At 46.5% G+C, this 26,714-nt stretch overlaps 1 protein-coding gene across 5 annotated transcripts in view; it reads left to right on the forward strand.

The window, feature by feature from the left end:
* The window catches only part of frmpd4 (FERM and PDZ domain containing 4), a 44,672-nt gene that overhangs the window by 14,479 nt on the left and 3,479 nt on the right, over positions 1-26,714 (forward strand). For 2 of the 5 annotated variants that reach the window (XM_031560514.2, XM_031560520.2), the window contains exons 2-15: positions 9,732-9,851; positions 13,626-13,786; positions 14,304-14,406; positions 15,364-15,409; positions 16,399-16,503; positions 16,749-16,856; positions 17,292-17,423; positions 17,756-17,875; positions 23,223-23,359; positions 23,778-23,904; positions 24,468-24,557; positions 24,681-24,863; positions 25,024-25,147; positions 25,365-26,435. In XM_031560514.2, the coding sequence (XP_031416374.1) occupies positions 9,732-9,851; positions 13,626-13,786; positions 14,304-14,406; positions 15,364-15,409; positions 16,399-16,503; positions 16,749-16,856; positions 17,292-17,423; positions 17,756-17,875; positions 23,223-23,359; positions 23,778-23,904; positions 24,468-24,557; positions 24,681-24,863; positions 25,024-25,147; positions 25,365-26,435 (2,627 nt within the window). Of the gene's footprint in view, positions 1-327; positions 1,228-9,731; positions 9,852-9,959; positions 10,335-13,625; positions 13,787-14,303; positions 14,407-15,363; positions 15,410-16,398; positions 16,504-16,748; positions 16,857-17,291; positions 17,424-17,755; positions 17,876-23,222; positions 23,360-23,777; positions 23,905-24,467; positions 24,558-24,680; positions 24,864-25,023; positions 25,148-25,364; positions 26,436-26,714 lie in introns of those variants that run through there. The other 3 variants (XM_031560521.2, XM_012825067.3, XM_031560522.2) reach the window with 3 other exon arrangements.

The following is a 26,714-nucleotide window of genomic DNA, read 5'->3' on the forward strand; positions in this document are numbered from 1 at the left end:
GTGTGCAGAGCGCCTCCAAGACGCTGATTAATTGCACATCAACACCTCTTTATCAGGTCATACTGTATGTGCACAGCCACTCACACAGTTTGTGTTCCTCCTCCGCTCTGGCATGGGGTCAGAGTTCAGCCTCTCAGTGGCCCTGGGCTGAGGAGCGGTGACAGGTGCAGCACAGACGTGATGGGGAACAGCGTCCAGTGGAAATGTGCTGAGGGCTTGCGGTGTGTTTTGATTTGTTTCTGTTTGGGTTGGGTTGAAGCGGAGGCAGTGAGTTATGCTTGGGGCAGGAGCAGGAGCAGGAGCAGGAGCAGGACTCAGCTCACTGAGACAAACAGCCTCAACCTCAGCTCACAGCTCCAGCTACTCCAGCGCTCTTCTCCACAGCAGCTCTCATCCTCATCCTCTATCTTCCTTTCTTTCTCTTCTCTCTCTCTATCCATCCCTCTCTCTCTCTCCCTTTCCCACATCCTCTGTTGCTCTCTCCTCCTCCTGTCACTCCTCTCTTACAGAACTGCATCCCCCACGTTCCTCTGGACCCTCCCTCTCATTACCCCTTCCTCCTTCTCCAAACTCAGAGCATCGGGGGAACTGATGATACTGCCCTTTGCAAAGGAGGAGGGGAGGAAATCAAGGAAGCTGGCTGCCTCCATCAGCAGTGATTTGCGTGCCCCTTCCACCCCTCCCTCTCATTTGTTCCACCCTCTCTCTCTCTCTCTCCCCCTCCCTCTCTCTCTTTCTCACTGCCACTCTCTCTCTCTCTCTCACTCTCTTGCTCCCGTGCTCTCTCGCTCTCACTCCCGTTTGAAAAGCTGTTGTTACTGCACAGCCTCCGCACGTCATTCCACTGCGATGGAAATGAAACAGAGTTGGCTTAGCGCAGCTGACAGAGGCATGCTTTGAAGGATGTAGCCTGGGAACCTGCGCTGCCAGATCCTGTTCCACGGGCGCTGAATCTGTGCCACTGATGAGAAGGGGGACACGGCAATCACTCAGCCATGCACAAGCCCCGGCAACAGGACTAATCTCTCCACCTGACTCCCGGAAAAGCTCCTCTTCTTCTTCTTCTTCTTCTGCTTTTTAAAATTCTGAATTATTCATCCTTGCTGTGTGGAAAGCAGACCTCACAATGGAGGCAGAGTGAGGCACATTTCTAGCCTCTCTGCTCTGACCACAGCCTGCCGCACGTATGGATGTGTTCAGCTTTGTGAAGATGCCAAAGCTGTCGGGGTGAGTTGGCTTGACGCCGCGGATCGCCTTGTGTGCTAACGTGCCCTTTGTGTTCCTGGCAGCACATCCATTATCCAGGGACATGACTTAGAGAAGCAGGCAGGATTTACATGAAACGCTTTCAAACAGCTCGCGAAAAAAGCTGAGCAGAGGCTGAGTGTTGAGGCTGATAACTTGTTCCTTGTGCTGTCACATGTGATCATGTAGGCAGAGAGGGAGAGAGAGAGAGAGAGAGAGAGGAAGGAAGGGAGAGAGAGCGACAGGGGGAAGAGGAAGAAAAGTACTAATACTATAACTTAATGAGGTGTTCACTCACTAGCAACATTTCAGGGCTATAGAGTTTTGCTATTTATTTTTAGGCTATATTTCTGCTGTGCAATATCAAGGCGTTTTAAATTCTTGAAAATCTTTTGAGGTTTTAAAAAGAAATAGCAAAACTGTATAGCACTGAAATGTTGCTAGTGAGTAAAGTAAGGTAACATATGAACGCATCATAGCTGTCTGACTAGACTGAACATGGTACCTCTGCACAACACGCAACATAGCAGTTTTGTTTCTGAATGATTTATTTCAGAGTCTGATTTGATGAAATGACTAAAGTATGACCAAAGTGCAATGCAGTGGGCATAATTGCATGTCTTTGAAAGTAGTGGAAGTGAATGAGCTGAGGGAGTGTGGGGGTGGAGAGCCTCCAAACATTCATAAAGAATGGCCTGTTTTATCATCACATGTCAGGCTATAGACGGGAGATCTTGAACATTGTACAGTATCATTTCACAGTTCAGATTTCCAAGCTTAATATCTCACCCTACTCAGCACTACTTTCACATATTGGGTTGGCTGACTCTCTTGATTTGAACCCAGATTATCATCATAACAGACTGATTCCATGATCATACCAGGTGATTGTCAACAGGAGTTTTGACTGTCGATTCTAAAAATAAACAGTTTTGCGTGTGTGTGTGTGTGTGTGTGTGTGTGTGTGCATGCGTGTGAGTGCCCTTTCCCTCCAGTCCTGTTGGAATGTGGAGGCACAATCATCACTTTTATTGTGCTAGCTCTGTCTCATGTTGGCCCTGGTGTCACAAAGAGTTGATTTAGGCACAACACATGGAATAGCACTGAAACGGATGTACCTCCAGTTTTATAATAGTACTCTAATCAGGAGATTAATTGATGTGATGTTCAATGTCAGGCTTGCTGGACGGTTGGCAGCTCTTGTATGCAAGGGAATTACAAGCAATTGCGCACATATGTTTTAAAATCAATTTTTTATGTTGTCTACAATTCCCAAAAAAGGAATTGCTTTGTGCATACTTCATTTGGTTTAAACTGCCAAGAGATATTTTTTTTTTCCATTTTCATTAGCGTCCAAAGCAACAACTCTCTACCACCATATGGCTGTGGTGGGTTTTAACCCCAATATTTTGAACATTATTTACAAATCATAACACTGGATTAACATGACATCAATCTGAAATGACATCTGGTGCATTGAAATGAGCGACGGCTCAAGAGCGTCCTATGCAGTTGGAACACTTATTGAAAGGCTGTAGTGCGCCAAAACAAATATAAAATATAAAACGGGCAGATTCACTACTAATGTAATCTATGTCCCATTCTGTACCTTGTCCGTTTCATCCATTACACTCTTCTTACATTTCTGCTGTTAGTGGCATGGGAGGTTCTTATTACACTACATTTTTGAATCGGTGATTCAGGGGAAGAGTTGTTAAAGAGCCGAGAATGCAACATGCATATTTCCCCCTCTAGGATCATTTTAGTACTCAGCTTGTGGTCTGACTCATCTACAACTCGATTCACATTGGAGTTGCCCTATTAATGGCGAGCACTGTCTACTGAATATAAAAACATTTCTGTCTCTTTCAGCTGTACTCCAATAATACCACTACATGTACATTCACATACATGTTGAGTGGCTAAAGGCTAATGTGTTATCTGGGAGACATGCTCTGGGACTGCTGCACACAGACAGTGACAGACAGATAAGTTCGTGGCCTAAGGTAGATGGAGATGTATATTTTTGCCTTGTAGTCTATTGAGTCATGAATCCCATGTATTCAGTCTACCATTGTATAAGTCATGGATCCAAGTAGACACAAATTCAGGGGACACATTACGCTTTTAAAATGTTATTATGACAGTGGTAGTTATGAGCTAGGCTTTTAAAATGTGAGTATGACAGTGGTAAATATGAGCTAGGCTTTTAAAATGTTAGTATGACAGTGGTAGTTATGAGCTAGGCTTTTAAAATGTTAGTATGACTGTGGTAGTGATGAGCTGGGCTGGGAATGAAATGATGCAGGCTCTGTATTTCACGAAGGAGCATCCTGCAGAAACAGCAGTAAGGACACACTAATGAGAACAAGCCCACATGCATTTCCTCATTTACCAAATGGATGACTGCACTGAGCATTTGTGAGCTCTAAATGTAATCATGCTTCTGTCTTCTCGTGTGTCATATATTGGGTATGTAAAGCCTCTTTGTCTGTCCTCTGCAATCATTATTTCCCTGTTTGGCTAAAAACCCTTCAGGTGAACATCCTTTTATCTTTACAGTGCTATCTGTTTTTTTGATGTGTTTGCTTATCAAGACCCTTCCTTTTCTAGCTAAAATAAACATTCCAGTATTGTCCTCGGGTTATATTGTACAGCCTACACGTGAATTAACACGGACTATTATGAAGCTTCCAAATCGGCCCTCATAAGAGGGTAACATGTTTCTATGTTTATTATTGTCTATCTGAAACACTGCTACCATATGCAACATGTACCCAACTTATGGTTAGGCAGCATCTTGTTTGTGAAAATGTGTATAAAAAGAAGCACTTCACAGAAATATGGAAAGGGGCATATTTTATTCATGAATCTGTGTAGCTCTTTGGCTCCTTTCTCTAAAATGGATATATGAAGTAACACAAGCTTTGGTTGAAAAGCATGCACGCTAAAGATGATGTTTCAATAACCTGAAGGTTGTGCAAATATATACTAAAACACTCGCATACATGCAAGAAACTCTTTCACCCTATCCTCAAAACTTAATCTGCCTACGGTTATGACACAGTTCTGGCATTCTTACTGTATACTGTATGGTAGACGTGCTCAATTCATATTCACAGTAGTCTTTGTGGTAGAAGCAATTCCGTTAACCTAATTGTTCATTAGAGTACAAGTAGACCTCAAGATAAAAAGCATGTCTCCTTTTGAAGCAGAAGCCACTCAGGGTTAGACATTGTACAGAGTCAAATGCTCTTCCCAGAGCCCCAGGTGGCAGAGGCAAAAGAAAGGTTTCAGGCAAGTATTCATCCCAATCTTTCAAAGCCAGGCCATAGAGAAAAAGAACTGAGGCATAATGCGGTGCGAAGGCATTCTGAGGAGCAGGTTCCCTGCCAGGAGGCCCAGGACACAATAGGGGGTGTTTTATGTTTGCTATTAACGTTATAGGAGCAAAAGGGAGGAAGAGAGTGTCTGGCATTCAGTGGTTTGTCAATGGACAAGTGCTGTAGTTACTGAAAGCCTTTGTAGTTGTCTGTACATTAACAACCACACAAACTACCACCATGAACATTATAGCTAATGCTAATGGGCAGGCTGCAGCTCTGTTATAGCCATAGCCACTACAGCATCAACTAACATTACACCTATTTCATATAATGGTTCTCAAGTTCTTGACATCACCTCATGAAGGGGTTACCATTATTCAGTGTACTGTTACTGCCTTTTAAAACAGTATTGCTTTAAATAAAGTATATTTTACTTAACAATAGAGCAGTATTCTGCCAGGAATCAACTTGCATGAGAAGTAGGCTTGCTGGGAAGACTTCACAGGCACTTAAATGGAGTGCCATGCCAAATGTCTTAGGTGGGCGAGAGATATATTTTTTTCTGAGTTTGGTACGACTGAAATGATTCACAAAGAATTGACTGAGAAATTAAAATAAGAAGAATGATTCTGTGTGTGTGTGTGTAATATCTTAAACCCAAATGAACCTGACAGAAGCAGAGGTAATTATGTGTTTTATTTTGTGGTCATTTTGATTCAAGCTGAACATAGTGTACACATGTACTCTCTCTGTCATTGGTAGGCTGGTTTTATGAGCTGTTTGGGCCCGGCGCTGTGAGGTGTATTGAAGGCCGTGTTGGTGGGTGTTATTGCATTATAATTGGTGCAGTGCCCAGTCATTTCCCGGAACTGCCGTGGTCGAGCGCCCTCCCCAGTAGAGAGATGAGGGTTTGATGATGCCATGATTCTCAGTGCAGCACACCAGGACTGCTGGAGGTGCAGCAGTTATGACAGCCCTGGGTGGCCGAAGACACGTCCAGGGAGCTTAGGTAGCCAAAAGGACAGGATAGAACAGGGGAGCAGCGAGACTAAGAGGAAGAGGAAGAGGAGCTGCAGATCTGAGACAGTCTCTCTGAGTTCATAAAGAAGCAGTTTAGAGGGTCCCCCAAGGGTATACGCCACGTAATCCACATTTTACCCCTGCTTCTGAATTCACCAAGACAAACACAGAATGCATAATGAATATTTATCCCATTAAAAATGTAAAAAGAAGAAGAAGAAGAAAAAAAAAAAGATTGAAAAAGCCCCACTAGTCGGTATAATTTTCTTGGAGGAAGGCAAAGTAAGCAGTATGTTTATTGTTATGCAAAATAAGGTGACGCTAATCTCTACATGGCGCAGTGTTTGCTCCAAATGGACTAGAGATGCGTGGTTTACCACCGCATATCACCCTGATAATGGGAGGATGTTGTCAAGACAGCAATTTTATTCTAGCCTCGAATACGAGGCGCACCAAACACAACTATGAGACATTGCGGTATATGTCAAAAGTCACTGGAAAATGATTTGCTTTGCTTCCATAAAAATGATAGAATGGTGGTGTTATTCATGCGCATATTTGTCAGTGGCCTGAGATGTATTTGCTTTCCGAATGTTGGGATTGTATGTGACATCAGAAGCTATGTAATTGATGACAGAAGGAATTTCCGGGCTCGAACATGATGAAAAGTTTGGGAAAAGGATAAGAAATGGCTTTGTGTGACTGAGCGGAGAGGCTCTGTTGTGCATGCACTTAATGCCTGAGCACTCTCTGTGCTTTTCTACTCGACTGGGGCCATCTCTCGAGATGGTCATTTAACATGTTTCTGTATATTACGTTTTCATAAAGATTTTTGTTACATAATCTTGTCCACCAACCTGTTTTCTCACCAACATTGGCCTGGACTTGGAACACAGACACATGTGAGTGGGCAGAGTCACTAGGGGAATGTCTGTGCTCTTGTCCTGTCGTACTTCTGTCATCATCATCTTCCCATACCGCATTATCATCAGGAATACAATTCTACAGATCTTTATTGGCTTGCTAGGCAGTTTCAAGGTAGCCATAAAGACAGGGGCGGTAGGCATACCACTCCCAAACTGTGACAGAAGCATGACTATATGATTCAACCGGGAGAATTCAAAATAGTTTGCCATACTGGATCAAGGTTTGATCCTAACATAGTACTTATTTCTGCATATGACTGAGGTATGTTTTTGTATTTAACCAATAGAATGAGGTCTGTTTAAGAGGATATGGTTTCATAAAACAAGAGTGAGGATTTCCAGATGCATGTTCCTCAGTAAACTGTGTGGGAAGAAAACAAAAGGAGATCCAGGAGGCTGGATCCTGTGGACTGATAACAGGAGCCGAGCTAATGTGGCTGTCTGGGTTTCATTTCACCTCTCCTTGAGATTGCTGAGGTGAATTATTTACACAGAGCAGAGTATCGTGTTCATGTGTGGGAATGTGACAACTGTGTGTTCTCTAGTCCATTGAGGGAAGCTTAAGTAATTACATAAAGGTATATTCGGAGAAATGAAAAATGGATCACTTTTTAGTGAGGTTAGCATTTTAGGAGGAGAGTGAACAGGGACAAGGAATGTTTTCATGCCTTCTTAAGCAAATAGCTGTCCCATGCAATTCCCAGTTTTACCAATAGCTACTTGGAATGAAGTTGTAGCTGGTATATTTAGACAATAACATATCTGCTTTTCATTTGAGTTATTTAGCATGTGAATTGTCATCGTGTGCAGGGTGAATATGTCATGGTGCCCCTATGAGGTATGAGACAGGTTGACCCTTGGTCCTTCCCATCATCTAACCTTTATTGCCATGGCAACAGAGACCAGTAGGACATGAGGCAAGACCCTCTAATTTACTCTTGTTTATTTTATCAGTGCACAGCTGATGGTGTTTATCACTTATCCAACATCATAGCTTTGGAGTATGTGTGAATGTCGTGCTGCATTTATCATATGTCACTAGACGTAGTAGCCTATGAGTAATGATCCCAGACTGACCCACGGATGTAGCAACAGGCAATTACTAGCAGGCGGTGCGCTTCGTTTATTCATTCTGTTTACTGCACCTTGTCCACCGCTCGGGCTCCCACACACTCCCACACTGATTTTTATAGAGATGAATCCCCCAATAAGATTTTCAGTTCAATTAATGGCAGCATCGTCAAGCATAAATGATGAGTATGAAAGTGTTTCTCACCCAAAGCTCATGGTCAGCTGTCCATGAATAGTGCAGCGAGTGTTACTCCTGGCCCGCTATTAGTCAGGCCCACATGACAGAGGGGGCATCATTTATTGATGAGCGCTGAGTGGGCTCAGTTTCACGGTGTGGCCGAGCCTCCTGAACCTCTCCTGTGGGCTTTATTCAAGAGGAATACACGGACCATCGAGGGCCAAACAGAAACAGAGGAAATACACAAGAGCGCGTCAAAGATCAAAACACTGGTGGGGTCAACGTTCTGTTTGTGCTTTGAGTGGGAATATGGAGATTACACAGTGTTTGGGTCATTCATTTCACTATTCTGAGAGCACAACCACTCCAACTGTGAGTAGAGCGCTGCTCCTTTCATATACTGAACAGATCTGAGGTCATGTCTGTTTCGATAGTAATTCATACACATTCATACATATCAGGTATGCTAATGCTAACAAAGGATTTTATAACACCTGTATGTCTTTGTAAAATCCTATTTTTTTTTTTTTAACTACTCATTAGCTACATGTAAATAGACTAACAGATGAATCAGGATCTTGATATCTCACCACTCAGTAAGATTACTAAACTCAAAATTTGAAAGTGCATCCTTAAAACTTAGGTTATCTATATGCTGTATCAATTCACTGCACATTGAAAAGTTAATCTTTATAGAATGTTATTAGCTCAGATTACACAGAGCTATAACAGGGATATATAATAAGTTACTTACTAGTCCAGCAGAGAGTAGTACTCGGGCGGCTTCCAGAAAATGACATAGCGCAGTAAAATGCCTATGGACCCTGGTATGGCAATGGCACAGAGGCCATTTTCCATATTAAACGTCATTGTAGCGCCCCAATTTTTTAAGCTGTTATTTTAAAGTAAAATTGCTAATCCTGACCCTAACCCTAAAGTACAATTGCTACATACTGTTACTTTAAGTTACTTGTGGCCACAGCCTGGTGAGAAATCATGCACAATTATTTGTACTTCGGTTATAGTATAGTCAACCTGTTTGGTGTTGTTGTTGTGTTTGTCTTTCTTTTTAAAGTTTTTAATCAGGCTAAGATAACTAACTCCCAGGCAAATGGATCACTTCAGAGTTGGACTAAGTGCAGAGAACCTGGCGTTTGCCTCACAGTGTGTGCCCCATGTATGTAAGGACTTCAGGGAACACTATGAACGTGACATGTGCCAAAGGATACTTACAGTAACTACCAAAATGTCTCTGAATAAGACATGCTCAGATCTCAGTTTGAGAGCAAGCATTCTTTTCATGTGACAAGAGCCTTCTGAAGAAGCGGGAAAGAGAAGAAGGGGGTAGACGGAGAAAATGGAGGATTGTCACACCTGAAGAGGGAGAGATCCAACTAGAGCCCCCAATTATAGGCAGCCTGCTCTGCTCTCAGTCTAGCACAAAAACACCCTCTTAACATCTGAAAAGAAGAAATGGACAGGGCTTCATCAAAAGAGAACACCGATCAGATAGCCCTGGTGAATCTGAATCGATCATTTGGTCTAGACCAGTATATCATGACTGGATGCTCGGAGCTACATGAATGTTCTTCTGTTAGATAGGGTGAGTTAAGGCCTATGATGACTTTTTCGTATATCTTTAAACTTCGCTTGACATTGTCTTGATTGAAGAATCTCTAAATTAAAAGCGCCTTCTAGGGAATCTGCTGATAACTAGAAATAAAACCAATTTCATGGGACTGAGAGCACAAGAGTGAAGCATAACAATTATGATGGCATGTCAAGATTGTAAAATTAATTCACTATGTACCAAGTGATTAAAGTCTGTTGGCAGACTTACTTGTATGACATTGAATCCACACAAACCATTCAGCTGCACTGTAATTATTGCACAACACGGTAGTTGCAGTTCAAACAGAGTATATGAAACTTTATTAAATGAATGCTGTCATGTTATTCCCCCAGCAGCCACAGGACCAAGGCGTCAGGCTGGCCGCCCCCCTCCGGCAGCTGGAGCCCTTCGCAAGGACCCCCAAATGGCTGGGACATGGCATCCAGTAGAGAGGGGAGAGACTGCTTCATCAAGTGAGTAGAGTAGGCGGCTCACATGCAGATGTTCGGGAGACTCTTTTTTCACCACCCCATGATTATCCCAGACACATTATCCAGCTCTCTCTCTCTCTCTCTCCCTCTCCCTCTCTCTCTCTCTTGCTCCCCTACCCCCCACCCCATTCTCCATCTGTGCATTCAGCATACTGATTCTCCCTCTCTCTCTCCATCTCCACCACTGCTGCTCACCTCCCCCTGCTCAGAGCGGTCAGCCTGTGCTCCGACTAGCTCACTCGCTGCCAAAATCTCCTAGGAGGAGCAGGGAGGTATATAGCCTCCCTCAGCACGGCTATAAAAAAAAAACTCAACTCATCCACCTGCATGGAGAGAAGGGGAGAGAAGGGCTTTGATCTGAAAGAGAGTTCTTAAGAAATGGTGCTCGGGAGATAAGATGAGGTGCTCCTCTGTCCCAGTAATCCAGCACTAGGACAGACTCTGGAGCTCTGGGCATCGGCGCAGGTAAAGAGACGTGTTTTCTTGCCTTCAACACAGCACTTTCACTAGATGCTAATGAGGGATCCCAGTGTAACAAGTGCGCCTTTAGGGCTGCTTTCGGTGGGGATTCTGCTACTGTACGAGGATAAGGCTTTTTGTTACCGCTGCCGTCTCCTTGGTTTTTTTCCCAAGCAGTGTCTTGTGCGAGTTGTGTTCATTTTCTACGATTCTAAAAATATGACAGTCTGCACAGAGACATCTTCTGTGCCTATATATTCTCCTGCAGGTTTATTTGGTCTCATCCCTCTGATTCCAAATCTTTGTTTTGTTGCTATGGCGAATCTTGCTGCAGTTTTCCGTGACTGCCCTTGGTGATAGTTGCTCCTGGAGGAGAGGGACATGTTTGAGTTACTGACGCTGGATGGAAGAGGGACTCGTCGTCGCACATGGGTTATGGCCTCCCAGCCACAGCCACAGCTTACATAAGAACTGAACATGACATCTCACCCATGCACAGGATGCAGAGACAGAGACTGACTGGATGTATGTATGAGATCTGCTCCTACTGAGGGACTCAGGAGCACATGTCTGACGTACATGAAGCAGATCCATTCTAATGATGATACTTCTGGTGTAAAATGCATGAGGGGGTGCCACTCTGAGCTTTAATGTTTAAACTCTGGTATCAATATTTTATTAGGCTGGACCATAAGGAATTGAAAGGCCCTTGGCAGAAATACATGACTAACCTCTTAAGTGAGATGGCGTATATAGTGCTGGCTACAATCACACAGTTAGAGTGGTTTGGGAATGCTGAGGTACTGAACAGCTGAATCATCAGCATCAGCATCAGCACCAGAAGTTGAGGATCAGTCAGTGTGATTGTGGTGAAGGGCCTTCCATTCGTTTGCCGTGGAATCTTGGCCCAATTGCAGAAAGTGTTTGTGTGTGTATGTGTGTTTGTGAGAGAGCGAGAGAGAGAGAGAGAGGGAGAGAAAGAAAGAAAGAAAGAAAGAAAGAGAGAGAGAGAAAGTCTAAACTCTCAAGCATCAAAATGGTGGGACTCCGATGTTAATGTGTGTATAAGGAAGCCTCAAAAGTGTATGAATTCTGGGCGCCGGAGCGAGGGTGTCATAGGAGGCAGCCCGTGCACACTTACAGCTGCCATGCCTTCAGGCTCAACTGCTCAAGGAGAGGGAATTATTCAGCTCTGGCACTGTCTCACCTGAGAGGCGTGCCTTTGTGACTGCAAGGCAGTGCCTAGAGACATCCATGGCATATCAAACAGTGGCCGCAATCAGTCAGCAATCACTGACTGAAGTGAATCGGGGTGTCTGAGAGGTTGTTTGATGGCAGGCGATATTCTAAGGACACTTAATGCCTTTGTTATTCACATACTTGAAATACCTTGAGGTTAATGTCACTACACAAATGTTTGTATATGCAGAGAGCATCAGGAGGACAGGAGAATCCCCTAACCAAGAATAGATTGACAAATTGGGATCTGCCCAATAACCCAGTTAACCTGATCCTTTGGGGCTAAGAGAAGACGCAAGGCATGTCCACAAAGGTCCTGCCCAGCCTTCAGAAAGTGTTTACCCTTGAGAGACTTGTTTAGCTTTTTTTATTTTTCCAAAAGAATTCATGTGACCAGATGGAATAACAATAATCAACAGCTCTAGTGGCAGCCATCCCTGCTGGGCACATGGAAACGGATGGTTATCTAATCTTTCATCTGCTCCCGAGCGCTTGCATGAGAGGATATGACCTCCCCCTGGACTGCTCCGGTGCTCCCTGGCCATCAGGCAGCCTGTGCCTACAGTGCCCAGTGAGCATCTCAACCTCATCTCACACACTGGTGAACTCTGAACTAACTAAGACTAAAGGATAACCTACAGAGACAGAATGCAGCGTGAATGAATGCACACGTGTCCGTCAGACTATTGATATCGATGTGATATGATGCAAGTGTGAAGCCATATGGGGATTATTGGCTGACATATTGATTGATTTGTTGATGTGTCATGTGATCTGCCTGCCCTCCTCTGAGACCAGATCAATGAGAAAAAAAGGCTGTTACTGTTATGCCGTTTGATGCTTGAGTAAGAGATGGCAATCGTAACACTCTTCTGGACTTCTAACAATGAATGTTCATCAAGTTCATCCGTTCCACTCCTTGATCATGTAAAGCTGAATTTGAAAGAGATTTCTATGGCAGGTCCCAGATGAAACAATGGCTGCTGATGAGAGACAAATAGAAATGGCTGCCTCTGCTGACCCTGTGCCGTCTGAGAGGAGAGAACCCCGCTTAAAATGGGGATTCATTAACAGCTAATGGCAATGATTAGGAGCCATTAGCTACATGGCTGTCATCACTTTGGGAGGCTGGCCATGTTTAGCAGGTGGCCATGGCTGGATGAGACAACACACTTCCTGGATGCAGGGGTCCATATGCTTTTCATCACACACAATCTGGCGTGCTTGTCATGATACTGCGGCTATTGCACAAAACCTGAGGCTCGAAATGAATGGCGTATTAAAGAGTTCAATTTCCAAAGTCAAAATGTTGTGACTCATAGGTGGGCGACATTGACACGCTGAGTGTCTATTAAAAAGAAGAAAAGCGACCCTGTGGTTTGATGGAGACACTTTCCTGCCACACGGTGATCTGATGCAGCTGTTTATATAGTAGCTTTAACTTCCCCCCTTGGTCTGCAGTCACCCTCGCTCTCTCTCTCCCGCAGAATGCCTTGAAAGATTAATTGTAGCTCTTTACCAGCGAGGAGAGCATGTGTCAGAAGTGACGGTGAATTGCACACTGCCTACCCTGCCCACGGCTTTAATTAGCCAACAATGTGGGCACCATGAGGAGACTGCTGCAGCGGAGAGGAGCAGAAGGAACAATGGAGGAACTGGAAGGAGAGGAAAGTGAAGGAGAAACAGCATATTGTTAGCATCTCAAGCATGGAGCTTTTCTGAGGTTGAATATGCTGAAAAGCCCTATAAGAGGAAATAAAAGGCAACAATCAAACTAGTGTCGATTTATGAAGTTGTTCGAGGATTGAACACACAGCACTCATGTTTTTTTTTTACAAAAGGTTTCTGTTATAAGTGGAAGAGATGCAGGAGACATCGTCTTTGTATACATAATAGTGTGTTAATCAAAGGCTGAAGAGGAGTCGGGGTTGGCTGACTGTGTGTGAATGTAAATGAACGGCACAATCTGTAACTGAAATGGAGGATAAGTAAGTGTTCCTCTGCTGTTCCCTGTTGCGTTTCTCAAACTGATTGTGTCTTTCCCCTCCTCCCCCGCAGTCACATTTCCCAGAGCTGCTCGCTGGAGGAAGTGCGTCTGGACGGGGAGAAGCTTGCTCCACCAGCCCCTCGGAAGGTGGAGATGAGACGGGATCCTGTGCTTGGCTTTGGCTTCGTGGCTGGAAGTGAGAAACCTGTAGTGGTCCGCTCCGTCACCCCAGGTAACGTGACCCGTATTGGCTCAAAGACAACACGCTGAGGTGCTTGATGTACTGATATGAAGTCCAATCTCAAGTCCGCGCATGATGTGATATTTCTGAAGACTTGTAATACTTCTGAGATTTGTATTGAGTTGTGATATTTGTTACCTTTCTCCTTGATATAAAGTTGTTCATGGGGACTTTGGGCTTTAGTTTTTTGTAAAGTGTGCCTCAATTTACCCAATATGCATATGTGAAGCATAACGTTTACCCAATAGCATATGTGAAGCATATAGTTTAGCATTGACATACTTTGTTCAGTGATTAGTGATGATGAACGTTCATTTGTAATCGTCAGTGAAAACTCACAGCTAATTAATCCTTAAATATTGTAGAACCTCTACTGTAGTGCCCTCCATTCAATAAGGGCATTCCACATTCATGAATCTGAGATGATCAATGATTTCAATCTAGCACACACGAGGGCCTTTAGCACATGCGCGCGCGCGCCACACTCTGAACTGTACTTCCTGTGCAGGGGGTCCTTCAGAGGGCAGACTCATCCCCGGGGACGAGATCGTCATGATCAACGATGAGGCAGTCAGCGCAGCGCCAAGAGAGCGGGTCATCGACCTAGTCAGGTAATATGCAACTGGCCCCCGAGGACCGAGATGGCGGCTGTGGAGTGCATGAAGTAAACCTGCTGTTAGAGCCATGATGGCGGCTGTGAAGTGCATGAAGTAAACCTGCTGTTAGGGCCATGATGGCGGCTGTGAAGTGCATGAAGTAAACCTGCTGTTAGAGCCATGATGGCGGCTGTGAAGTGCATGAAGTAAACCTGCTGTTAGAGCCATGATGGCGGCTGTGAAGTGCATGGGCCAGGCTGACGCTCAGCTACTGGCATTCCACCTCCATTCCAACCACTGCCGTTTTTGTGCCTGCATTTTCATCGGTTAAAGTTCAATGATTGATATCCACCTCAGCCTATGGCAGTTGAGTCCTTAGGTGACCTGCAACAGACACTGATGGCAGGCGGTGAATAAGTGTCATAAATGGCAGTTCATCACAGCTGCCTCCACCCTGAGTGTATTCAGCCATGACAGCAAGATGCTATTTTAAAATCAAATGTATTACAGGTTAATGGTTGTGTTACTCCAGAACATCGATCAACAATGACAATTTCATAAATAACAATTCAAACGTGGGTGTCCTGCAGCTGAACATTGTAACAAATTAAAAAGCTCAAATTTAAAAGGTGAAAGAACAGAAGTTGTGGGAGACCATCACTCCTAGGAAGCAGCCACCTTAAGACATTAAGACATGCCTGATTATTTATATTATTAAAATTTTTATATATTACAAAAATCATAAAGAGGAATATTTCGTATCCACTTTAACTCAGACCCATATATATAACTCAAATCTATGTTGGTAAAAACTAGGAGCATTCATGCATTTTTCATCATCAACATCACTTTTTTATAGCATCTGTTATGTAAAGACAGAGCCACCTTAACTTTATGTAGAAATTGTGGCAATCTTTTATTCAGAAGATGTTGGAATCTGTATTTCCTTCTCACGTGTGTTCCCCCCTGCAGGAGCTGCAAAGAGTCTATCGTGCTGACAGTGGTTCAGCCGTACGCAGTAAGTGCCTCAATCCACACCACTTCCACTTTAAGTGTTATTGAATGCAATATTACCTTTCTTTTGTGATGTCCACTGCATGGTGTCTTCCGCGGAAGCAATGACAGAGGGGGGAAACATGTCTCCTCCACTGAAGCAATGATAGAGGGGAAACACATGTCTCCCCAGCGCACTAATTGAGGGTGCAAATAGTTTCCGGCTGTTTGGATGATGCTGTGTTTCACACTCGGCTGACTTCAAAGGTCTTTAATCCAAACACACTGAGCTCCCTCCAAACACACACTCGTGGAGTGAGGAGCACTCGGAGACCTTGCGTGAACCTCTCTCATCAGTATTCACATCAGAGGACATCACCACCGTGGACCGAACACATTCACTGTGTCAGACCCTGGTGGAGGGAAGGAGGGAGTGGAACTTAGATTCAACTATTTACACTTTGAAAATAAGGGCCATTGAATATGATATAATTCTAATGTGTTTTACTGTCCATTTAAAAAACTATGTCCTAAAACAGTCCTTGGCCATACAGTTGAAATCGTATTATTAAACACCTTAGTTTAACATATATGCATCTTAAAGGACAGCCTTTCTATCCCCACATATCGACAGAAATTCCTTATATCACTGTTGAAAGGTGTTCACTCAGCTCTGGATGTGATTCATGATTTTTCTTTTAAAAGAAGTGGTGCTTCAGAAGGGCAAAAGATAAAAATGCTCTCTTTAGAGAAGAGAGGAGCTCAGGCAGACGAACAAGAATCTGAGCTTTTGTAATGTAAACTGTGTGTGCTTCAAGCTCCTCTTGTTCTGTCACAGTGTGACACAGTGATGCTTACCAGTAAGGCAGCCATTGTGCTAACACACAGACAGCATTCAGATCTCATTAAAGCTACACTCTGGCTGCGGCTGACGGGGGAACCACACAAAAGGAAAGGTTAGAATGTTGGCAAAGCGTGAGCACGTGCCAGGATGACTCTCTGTGTCCTTTTCAGTCACCCAAGTCGGCGTTCATCAGTGCAGCCAAAAAGGCCAAGTTGAAGTCCAACCCAGTGAAAGTGCGCTTCGCAGAGGAGGTCATCATTAATGGCCAGGTCCCGGTAAGGAATAAATGACCTCTCGGAATCATTTGCATTGCTGTTCATTCATGTGCACATTTGTGGAAAGATTGAATTATTTTACCGATAGAAAAACATTTAATAAGTTTGTTGTTGCACTTAAATGAGGTCCGCTCTTGCAGTTCACTTAAAACCTTGTAAGTCGTGGCATTCCTGTAGATTTGATTGTGAAACACTAGGCTAATGCTATTGCTATTGCTAATGCTATTGCATACGGATCATTTCAGGAATCGGTGAAGGATAATTCCCTACTCTTCATGCCAAATGTTCTGAAAGTGTACCTTGAAAATGGACAGACTAAATCATTCAAATTTGACAGCAACACCTCTATTAAGGTACTACCACTACATTCAAGGGGGATATTTTTCAGTGTATGTCAGAAATAATCAATAAGTCAGTTTACCCTCTGACAAGTATGTATGTATCACACACTTAACTTCCTGTGATGGCAGTTAAGCAGCTAGCAGATAGCAGCTAAAGTTTACTTGAGAAAAACAGAGGCTTTGGAAAATCAGATAGGCTTTATCAGATTATCACCTATATTGCACAACACATAAAAACAAAAACTGTACTGTTACTTTACTGTTATGTATATGTTTAGAATGTTTACAATTTCACTGTGTTTTTGTGTCTCACCACCTGCAAAAAGCTGTCACACCCAGCACTACATCAACACACACTCAACAACTCTGATCGTTCTATTCTCTATCTTTTTTCCTGTTCGCTCTTTCTTCGTGCTTCTGTTAATAATGCATGTCTGTGTATGGCAGGATGTTATCCTGACCCTGCAGGAGAAGCTGTCCATTAAGAGCATCGAGCATTTCTCTCTGGTGCTGGAGCACAGAGCGGAGGGCTCCTGCAGCAAGCTCACCCTCCTGCATGAGCAGGAGATGCTAACCCAGGTGAGCATGCTAGCTCCATTAGCGCCAGACCCAAACAGGCACCTTGTGCTCTCCTACCCAACCTGCTTTTATCTGCTCACAACACAGGCCTTGTGCCTGAATAGGATGAAAAATGAAAATTCACCCTGTTAGAAAGCCATATGTTGAAATTAGAATTTCCAATCACTTTAGATCTTCCATGTGTGAAATATATTTATATATATATTTGATGATTGGTGCTTCGGGGCAGATTACATGTCTTGGTGAGTAGAGGTAGATTTACTGGAAGTGCGTCAGCCATTCATGTGGATGTCATTGGCGTGATTAATCCTCCTGTGCTGTTGTCCCCCCAGGTGACACAGAGGCCAGGGGCACACAAGATGAAATGCTTTTTCCGCCTCAGCTTCGTCCCAAAGGACCCAGTTGACCTGCTCAGGAGAGATGCAGTGGCATTTGAATACCTCTATGTCCAGGTCAGTTCCTTCACTCTGCAAAATATCTTTTCTTAGCTACCCACACAAACAAATAGCATGTCTGCTTTACAAAGACTGGTGCCTCAGGACACACACATGGTACATAATTCTGTTTTCAACACAATTGACTGCCATATGGAAGACATTATCACAATCACTGGCGGTGCCTACTGCACTTGCAAATCAAGTAGCACCATACAAGTGCTGCACAGTGGAAAGGCGTGAGTGTGAGTGCCTGAGTGTGAGTGTGAGTCTGAGTGCCTGAGTGTGAGTGTGAGTCTGAGTGCCTGAGTGTGAGTGTGAGTCTGAGTGCCTGAGTGTGAGTGTGAGTGACTGAGTGTGAGTGACTGAGTGTGAGTGCCTGAGTGTGAGTGCCTGAGTGTGAGTGCTTGAGTGTGAGTGTGAGTGTGAGCGTGAGTGCCTGAGTGTGAGTGCCTGAGTGTGAGTGTGAGTGCCTGAGTGTGAGTGTGAGTGCCTGAGTGTGAGTGCCTGAGTGTGAGTGCCTGAGTGTGAGTGCCTGAGTGTGAGTGTGAGTGCGAGTGTGAGTGTGAGTGCCTGAGTGTGAGTGCCTGAGTGTGAGTGCCTGAGTGTGAGTGCCTGAGGGTGAGTGTGAGTGCCTGAGTGTGAGTGCCTGAGTGTGAGTGCCTGAGTGTGAGTGCCTGAGTGTGAGTGTGAGTGCCTGAGTGTGAGTGTGAGTGCAAGTGTGAGTGTGAGTGCCTGAGTGTGAGTGCCTGAGTGTGAGTGTGAGTGCCTGAGTGTGAGTGCCTGAGGGTGAGTGTGAGTGTGAGTGTCTGAGTGTGAGTGCCTGAGTGTGAGTGTCTGAGTGTGAGTGTGAGTGTGAGTGTCTGAGTGTGAGTGTGAGTGACTGAGTGTGAGTGACTGAGTGTGAGTGCCTGAGTGTGAGTGTGAGTGTGAGTGCCTGAGTGTGAGTGCCTGAGTGTGAGTGTGAGTGCCTGAGTGTGAGTGTGTGAGTGTCTGAGTGCCTGAGTGTGAGTGTCTGAGTGTGAGTGTCTGAGTGCCTGAGTGTGAGTGTGAGTGTGAGTGACTGAGTGTGAGTGACTGAGTGTGAGTGCCTGAGTGTGAGTGCCTGAGTGTGAGTGCCTGAGTGTGAGTGTGAGTGCCTGAGTGTGAGTGCCTGAGTGTGAGTGCCTGAGTGTGAGTGCCTGAGTGTGAGTGCTTGAGTGTGAGTGTGAGTGTGAGCGTGAGTGCCTGAGTGTGAGTGCCTGAGTGTGAGTGTGAGTGCCTGAGTGTGAGTGTGAGTGCCTGAGTGTGAGTGCCTGAGTGTGAGTGCCTGAGTGTGAGTGTGAGTGCCTGAGTGTGAGTGCAAGTGTGAGTGTGAGTGCCTGAGTGTGAGTGCCTGAGTGTGAGTGCCTGAGTGTGAGTGCCTGAGGGTGAGTGTGAGTGCCTGAGTGTGAGTGCCTGAGTGTGAGTGCCTGAGTGTGAGTGCCTGAGTGTGAGTGTGAGTGCCTGAGTGTGAGTGTGAGTGCAAGTGTGAGTGCCTGAGTGTGAGTGCCTGAGTGTGAGTGTGAGTGCCTGAGTGTGAGTGCCTGAGGGTGAGTGTGAGTGTGAGTGTGAGTGTCTGAGTGTGAGTGCCTGAGTGTGAGTGTCTGAGTGTGAGTGTGAGTGTGAGTGTCTGAGTGTGAGTGTGAGTGACTGAGTGTGAGTGACTGAGTGTGAGTGACTGAGTGTGAGTGCCTGAGTGTGAGTGTGAGTGTGAGTGCCTGAGTGTGAGTGCCTGAGTGTGAGTGTGAGTGTGTGAGTGTCTGAGTGCCTGAGTGTGAGTGTCTGAGTGTGAGTGTCTGAGTGCCTGAGTGTGAGTGTGAGTGTGAGTGACTGAGTGTGAGTGACTGAGTGTGAGTGCCTGAGTGTGAGTGCCTGAGTGTGAGTGTGAGTGCCTGAGTGTGAGTGTGAGTGCCTGAGTGTGAGTGCCTGAGTGTGAGTGCCTGAGTGTGAGTGCCTGAGTGTGAGTGTGAGTGTCTGAGTGTCTGAGTGTGAGTGTGAGTGTCTGAGTGTGAGTGCCTGAGTGTGAGTGTGAGTGTCTGAGTGTGAGTGTGAGTGCCTGAGTGTGAGTGCCTGAGTGTGAGTGTGAGTGCCTGAGTGTGAGTGCCTGAGTGTGAGTGCCTGAGTGTGAGTGCCTGAGTGTGAGTGTGAGTGCCTGAGTGTGAGTGTGAGTGCAAGTGTGAGTGTGAGTGCCTGAGTGTGAGTGCCTGAGTGTGAGTGCCTGAGTGTGAGTGCCTGAGGGTGAGTGTGAGTGCCTGAGTGTGAGTGCCTGAGTGTGAGTGCCTGAGTGTGAGTGCCTGAGTGTGAGTGTGAGTGCCTGAGTGTGAGTGTGAGTGCAAGTGTGAGTGTGAGTGCCTGAGTGTGAGTGCCTGAGTGTGAGTGTGAGTGCCTGAGTGTGAGTGCCTGAGGGTGAGTGTGAGTGTGAGTGTCTGAGTGTGAGTGCCTGAGTGTGAGTGTCTGAGTGTGAGTGTGAGTGTGAGTGTCTGAGTGTGAGTGTGAGTGACTGAGTGTGAGTGACTGAGTGTGAGTGACTGAGTGTGAGTGCCTGAGTGTAAGTGTGAGTGTGAGTGCCTGAGTGTGAGTGCCTGAGTGTGAGTGTGAGTGCCTGAGTGTGAGTGTGAGTGTGTGAGTGTCTGAGTGCCTGAGTGTGAGTGTCTGAGTGTGAGTGTCTGAGTGCCTGAGTGTGAGTGTGAGTGACTGAGTGTGAGTGACTGAGTGTGAGTGCCTGAGTGTGAGTGCCTGAGTGTAAGTGTGAGTGCCTGAGTGTGAGTGTGAGTGCCTGAGTGTGAGTGCCTGAGTGTGAGTGCCTGAGTGTGAGTGCCTGAGTGTGAGTGCCTGAGTGTGAGTGCCTGAGTGTGAGTGTCTGAGTGTCTGAGTGTGAGTGTGAGTGTCTGAGTGTGAGTGTCTGAGTGTGAGTGTGAGTGCCTGAGTGTGAGTGCCTGAGTGTGAGTGCCTGAGTGTGAGTGTGAGTGCCTGAGTGTGAGTGTGAGTGCAAGTGTGAGTGTGAGTGCCTGAGTGTGAGTGCCTGAGTGTGAGTGCCTGAGTGTGAGTGTGAGTGCCTGAGTGTGAGTGCCTGAGGGTGAGTGTGAGTGTCTGAGTGTGAGTGTGAGTGCCTGAGTGTGAGTGCCTGAGTGTGAGTGCCTGAGTGTGAGTGCCTGAGTGTGAGTGCTTGAGTGTGAGCGTGAGTGTGAGTGTGAGTGCCTGAGTGTGAGTGCCTGAGTGTGAGTGTGAGTACCTGAGTGTGAGTGCCTGAGTGTGAGTGCCTGAGTGTGAGTGCCTGAGTGTGAGTGCCTGAGTGTGAGTGCCTGAGTGTGAGTGCCTGAGTGCGAGTGTGAGTGCCTGAGTGTGAGTGTGAGTGCCTGAGTGTGAGTGCCTGAGTGTGAGTGCCTGAGTGTGAGTGTCTGAGTGTGAGTGTGAGTGCCTGAGTGTGAGTGTCTGAGTGCCTGAGTGCGAGTGTAAGTGTGAGTGCCTGAGTGTGAGTGCCTGAGTGTGAGTGTGAGTGTCTGAGTGTGAGTGTCTGAGTGTGAGTGCCTGAGTGTGAGTGTCTGAGTGTGAGTGCCTGAGTGTGAGTGCCTGAGTGTGAGTGTCTGAGTGTGAGTGTGAGTGCCTGAGTGTGAGTGCCTGAGTGTGAGTGCCTGAGTGTGAGTGCTTGAGTGTGAGCGTGAGTGTGAGTGTGAGTGCCTGAGTGTGAGTGCCTGAGTGTGAGTGCCTGAGTGTGAGTGTGAGTACCTGAGTGTGAGTGCCTGAGTGTGAGTGCCTGAGTGTGAGTGCCTGAGTGTGAGTGCCTGAGTGTGAGTGCCTGAGTGTGAGTGTGAGTGCCTGAGTGCGAGTGTGAGTGTGAGTGCCTGAGTGTGAGTGCCTGAGTGTGAGTGTGAGTGCCTGAGTGTGAGTGCCTGAGTGTGAGTGCCTGAGTGTGAGTGCCTGAGTGTGAGTGTGAGTGTCTGAGTGTGAGTGTGAGTGCCTGAGTGTGAGTGTCTGAGTGCCTGAGTGCGAGTGTGAGTGTGAGTGTGAGTGCCTGAGTGTGAGTGCCTGAGTGTGAGTGCCTGAGTGTGAGTGTGAGTGTGAGTGTCTGAGTGTGAGTGTCTGAGTGTGAGTGCCTGAGTGTGAGTGTCTGAGTGTGAGTGTCTGAGTGTGAGTGCCTGAGTGTGAGTGTCTGAGTGTGAGTGTGAGTGCCTGAGTGTGAGTGCCTGAGTGTGAATGTGAGTGCCTGAGTGTGAGTGTGAGTGCCTGAGTGTGAGTGTGAGTGCCTGAGTGTGAGTGCCTGAGTGTGAGTGCCTGAGTGTGAGTGCCTGAGTGTGAGTGTGAGTGCCTGAGTGTGAGTGTGAGTGCCTGAGTGTGAGTGCCTGAGTGTGAGTGTCTGAGTGTGAGTCTGAGTGCCTGAGTGTGAGTGTGAGTGCCTGAGTGTGAGTGCCTGAGTGTGAGTGTGAGTATGAGTGCCTGAGTGCCTGAGTGTGAGTGCCTGAGTGTGAGTGCCTGAGTGTGAGTGTGAGTGCCTGAGTGTGAGTGTGAGTGCCTGAGTGTGAGTGTGAGTGCCTGAGTGTGAGTGCCTGAGTGTGAGTGTGAGTGCCTGAGTGTGAGTGTGTGTGAGTGTGAGTGCCTGAGTGTGAGTGTGAGTGCCTGAGTGTGAGTGCGAGTGTGAGTGCCTGAGTGCGAGTGTGAGTGTGAGTGCCTGAGTGTGAGTGCCTCAGTGTGAGTGCCTGAGTGTGAGTGTGAGTGAGTGTGAGTGCCTGAGTGTGAGTGCCTGAGTGTGAGTGCCTGAGTGTGAGTGCCTGAGTGTGAGTGTGAGTGTCTGAGTGTGAGTGCCTGAGTGTGAGTGCCTGAGTGTGAGTGTGAGTGCCTGAGTGTGAGTGTGAGTATGAGTGTGAGTGTGAGTGCCTGAGTGTGAGTGTGAGTGCCTGAGTGTGAGTGTGAGTGCCTGAGTGTGAGTGCCTGAGTGTGAGTGTGAGTGCCTGAGTGTGAGTGCCTGAGTGTGAGTGTGAGTGCCTGAGTGTGAGTGCCTGAGTGTGAGTGCCTGAGTGTGAGTGCCTGAGTGTGAGTGCCTGAGTTTGAGTGTGAGTGCCTGAGTGTGAGTGCCTGAGTGTGAGTCTGAGTGCCTGAGTGTGAGTGTGAGTATGAGTGCCTGAGTGTGAGTGTGAGTGCCTGAGTGTGAGTGTGAGTGTGAGTGCCTGAGTGTGAGTGTGCCTGAGTGTGAGTGTGCGTGAGTGTGAGTGCCTGAGTGTGAGTGCCTGAGTGTGAGTGCCTGAGTGTGAGTGTGAGTGTGAGTGCCTGAGTGTGAGTGCCTGAGTGTGAGTGTGAGTGACTTCATCTCTACCTGCCCCTTCCCTCCCCTCCCCCTCTCCCACTCCAGACCTGTAATGATGTGATTCTGGAGCGCTTCGGCTCGGAACTGAAATATGACACCGCCCTTCGCCTGGCTGCCCTGCAGATGTACATCCTGACAGTCAACACCAAACAGACTCAGAAGGTGTCCCTCAAGTACATCGAGTAAGTTTAACCCTGAGTGTGGTGAAAATATCCCCAGAAGGTGTCCCTCAAGTACATCGAGTAAGTTTAACCCTGAGTGTGGTGAAAATATCCCCAGAAGGTGTCCCTCGAGTACATTGAGTAAGTTTAACCCCGAGTGAGTTTAACCCTGAGTGAGTTTAACCCTGAGTGTGGTGAAAATATGCCCAGCCATGCATCCTTTGCCCCCTCACAAAAACTCTGGCAGCTTTCAATGCAGATTATCTGTGGGAGATTATCTGGATTCTATCTGCTGCACTCCACTGCCAAGTATTTATCTATGTGCTATATGCACAACATAAGCCAGCCACTGTTTTCAACAAAATACAGACGCCACATGTTCATGGACTCTATGCTAAAATGACAGCATTTGAGTAAGAAATCCTGTTTTGCTTCACAGGAAGGAATGGGGCTTGGCTCTCTTCCTCCCCCCGGCAGTGCTGTCCAGCATGAAAGAGAAGAACATCAAAAAAGCCCTTACACACATTCTCAAAACAAACCAGAACCTGGTGCCCCCTGGCAAAAAGGTACTCTCTCTCTCTCTCTTTCACTTCCTCACTTCTGCTCCTCCCTCCCTTTTGTGAGCCATCTCCCCTTGGTAGATAGACTAGAGAGATATATCTCTCTGGAGAAGGACAATAACAACTAACCTGCCATATTCTGCCTTTCCATAACCACTCGACTGAGTTGCACATTTATAAAACAGCTGTTTTTCTAACTGGTAAACCTATAAATAATGTACAATCTTACAAATTCTCAATAACAATGACATGTAAATAAGATCATGTGTTAGTAAATCAGGATCATTCCCCAGTGCATTAGCCTAGAGGCCTGAACGGTCACAAAATACGCTTGGGAAATGATGATTAAAAAAGCCAACTGACAGATCATCATTTGCCAGTCAATGGTAGTAACTGGTTTTAGATTAATGATGTATATCTGGTTTTGCCCATGAAGGAGCCCAGTGCCATTAGTCAGCCCAACATGATAAAACATGTGGGCAAACGCTGCCCCCTGGTGGAAATTAGTTTATTTAAAAAGAAAACATTTGATACCATCTCAGTAAAATTAACTCAATGTTCTCTTGCAGCTGACTGCCTTGCAGGCAAAGGTTCACTACCTGAGATATCTCAGTGAATTGCGACTGTATGGTGGCCGTGTTTTCAAATCCACGTTGTTGGTAAATAAACAGTTACTCCCATTTATTATACTGAATAACTCATAATGAATCTGAAAAAAATAATGTCACAGAGAACGGCCGGCCGAGAAAATAAACAGAGTTATCCTTCTGTAATTCTCCTAGCAAGGGGAGAAACACACAGAGGTGACTCTGCTTGTGGGGCCCAGATATGGCATCAGTCATGTCATCAACACCAAGACCCACCTGGTGGCCTTGCTAGCTGACTTCAGCCATGTCAACCGCATTGAGATGTACACTGAGGATGACAGAAATGTCAGAGTGGAGCTGCACGTCTTAGATGTTAAGGTGAGACGTCTGCTGTGGCTCGAAATGTTGAAGGCTGAAGTATATCGACTAGGAATCAGAGTCAATTCTGAAGTACTGTTTAGTATTTGCCATGCCATCCATTTAAGTGTAGTTGGTGCTGCTGTAGTAATTGCTCTTTCATTCTGATATGTTCTCACAGCCCATCACTCTGTTAATGGAGTCCACTGATGCCATGAATCTGGCATGTTTGACCGCCGGCTACTACAGGTTATTGGTAGACTCCCGCCGGTCCATCTTCAATATGGCTAACAGCAACACAGGAGGTATGTGCTGGGTCTAATAAATTCACAAAATGTGAATAGCAATGTTTTTATCACAGCAAAAACATCCACTGGGTTATTGTGACATTGCATTTTTCCTACCGTTTCTGTTTCCAAAAGTTCTCCTACCAAATGCCAGGCTAAAAATAGATGGGAACCAGTCAAATCTGATGAATGTTTCAGCCAAACCTCAAATCTGCTTGTTGTGTTTTCTTATCAGGGCATGACTCAAGGGGGAAGCATACTTACCAAGCCATCGAGTGGAACTACAGCAACCCCTGTGGAGGTTACGAGGAGTACAATCACCAGGCGTGCACAAGAGAACTGTCCAACAGAGAGTCAGAGCACCCAGACTATGGACGAAGGGAGGGCGACGGCGCTCCCCTCTACATCACCGAGATGCAGCACCCCCAGCAGTATCCCCAGCACCCCCAGCAGCACCCCCAGCAGTACCCCCAGCATGTGGGGCACATGGGGGAGAGGGGCACCGAGCAGGTCAGCCGAGGCACACACGCCCAGCCTTTCCTGTGTGTGCCCCGGCCAAAACCCCAGGACTCCCCCAGGAGCGCCAAGGTGTCCTTCATCTTTGGAGACCCTCCTCTGGACCGAGTGAACCCGCAGAACCTGGGCTACCGGAGACTGATGGACGACACCCCAGAGATGTTAGACCCGCACAGGCCCATGTACATGCAGCATGTGGACGACTACAAGAGCCTCGACCCGGTTCTGGATGGGGACAGCTTCCAGTACGCCGCTCATCCAGTCTACGGTGACGCCAAAATCTTTGGCCCTACCGAGGGCATCGAGGAACCGCTGCTTCACGACATTTGCTACGCGGAGACGACGGACGACGCCGAGGACGAGGACGACATCAGCTGCGAGGAGGACATGGTTATGGGAGACTACCGGGACAAGCCCACCTTCCTCTCGCTCTCCGAGTCCAGCGACGACATCATCGACCTCACCTCGCTACCGCCGCCGCCGGAGGGCGGAGACGAGGAGGACAGCGACGTGCTCCTCCAGTCGCTGAACCTGGCCATCGCCGCGCCCCCGCCCGGCTTCAGAGACAGCTCGGACGAGGAGGAGCACCACGGAGCGCTGGCCGCGGACGGACAGTCGAGCCAAGTCCGGCGCAACGACATCCCCGTGTCCCTGATCGATGCCATACCCACACAGAGTGAGGGGGACACTGAGGAGGTCCTGGACGATGCTGTGGTCTCCACCCTTCAGGCGCTGGAGGCTCTTGCAGCGTCTGAGGAGCAGTCGCACCCTCAGTCGGACAATAGTTCAGGTTCTTACACTATTGTAACATTCATTCATTGACGGCACATCCAAGTTCCAGCCATCCATTCGTTTTTTTTGTTTATATGATTTTCTCGCTCTCTTTCTCTGTTGAGTACAATCCCATGTTTTCCTTCATTTTTTTTTTTTTGTGTGTGAGCATTGTTTGTTTATTCACATAATTGTGGCTCATTTTTCAATGTGAGTTGTTGTTTATTTTCATTCATTTCTTCTGTTTGCTTTATTATTTATGTATCAGGACATTTATTGCATTTCAATTCATAATCCT

The sequence above is a fragment of the Clupea harengus genome, chromosome 2, assembly GCF_900700415.2.
Source record: "Clupea harengus chromosome 2, Ch_v2.0.2, whole genome shotgun sequence".
Taxonomy (NCBI): Eukaryota; Metazoa; Chordata; class Actinopteri; order Clupeiformes; family Clupeidae; genus Clupea; species Clupea harengus.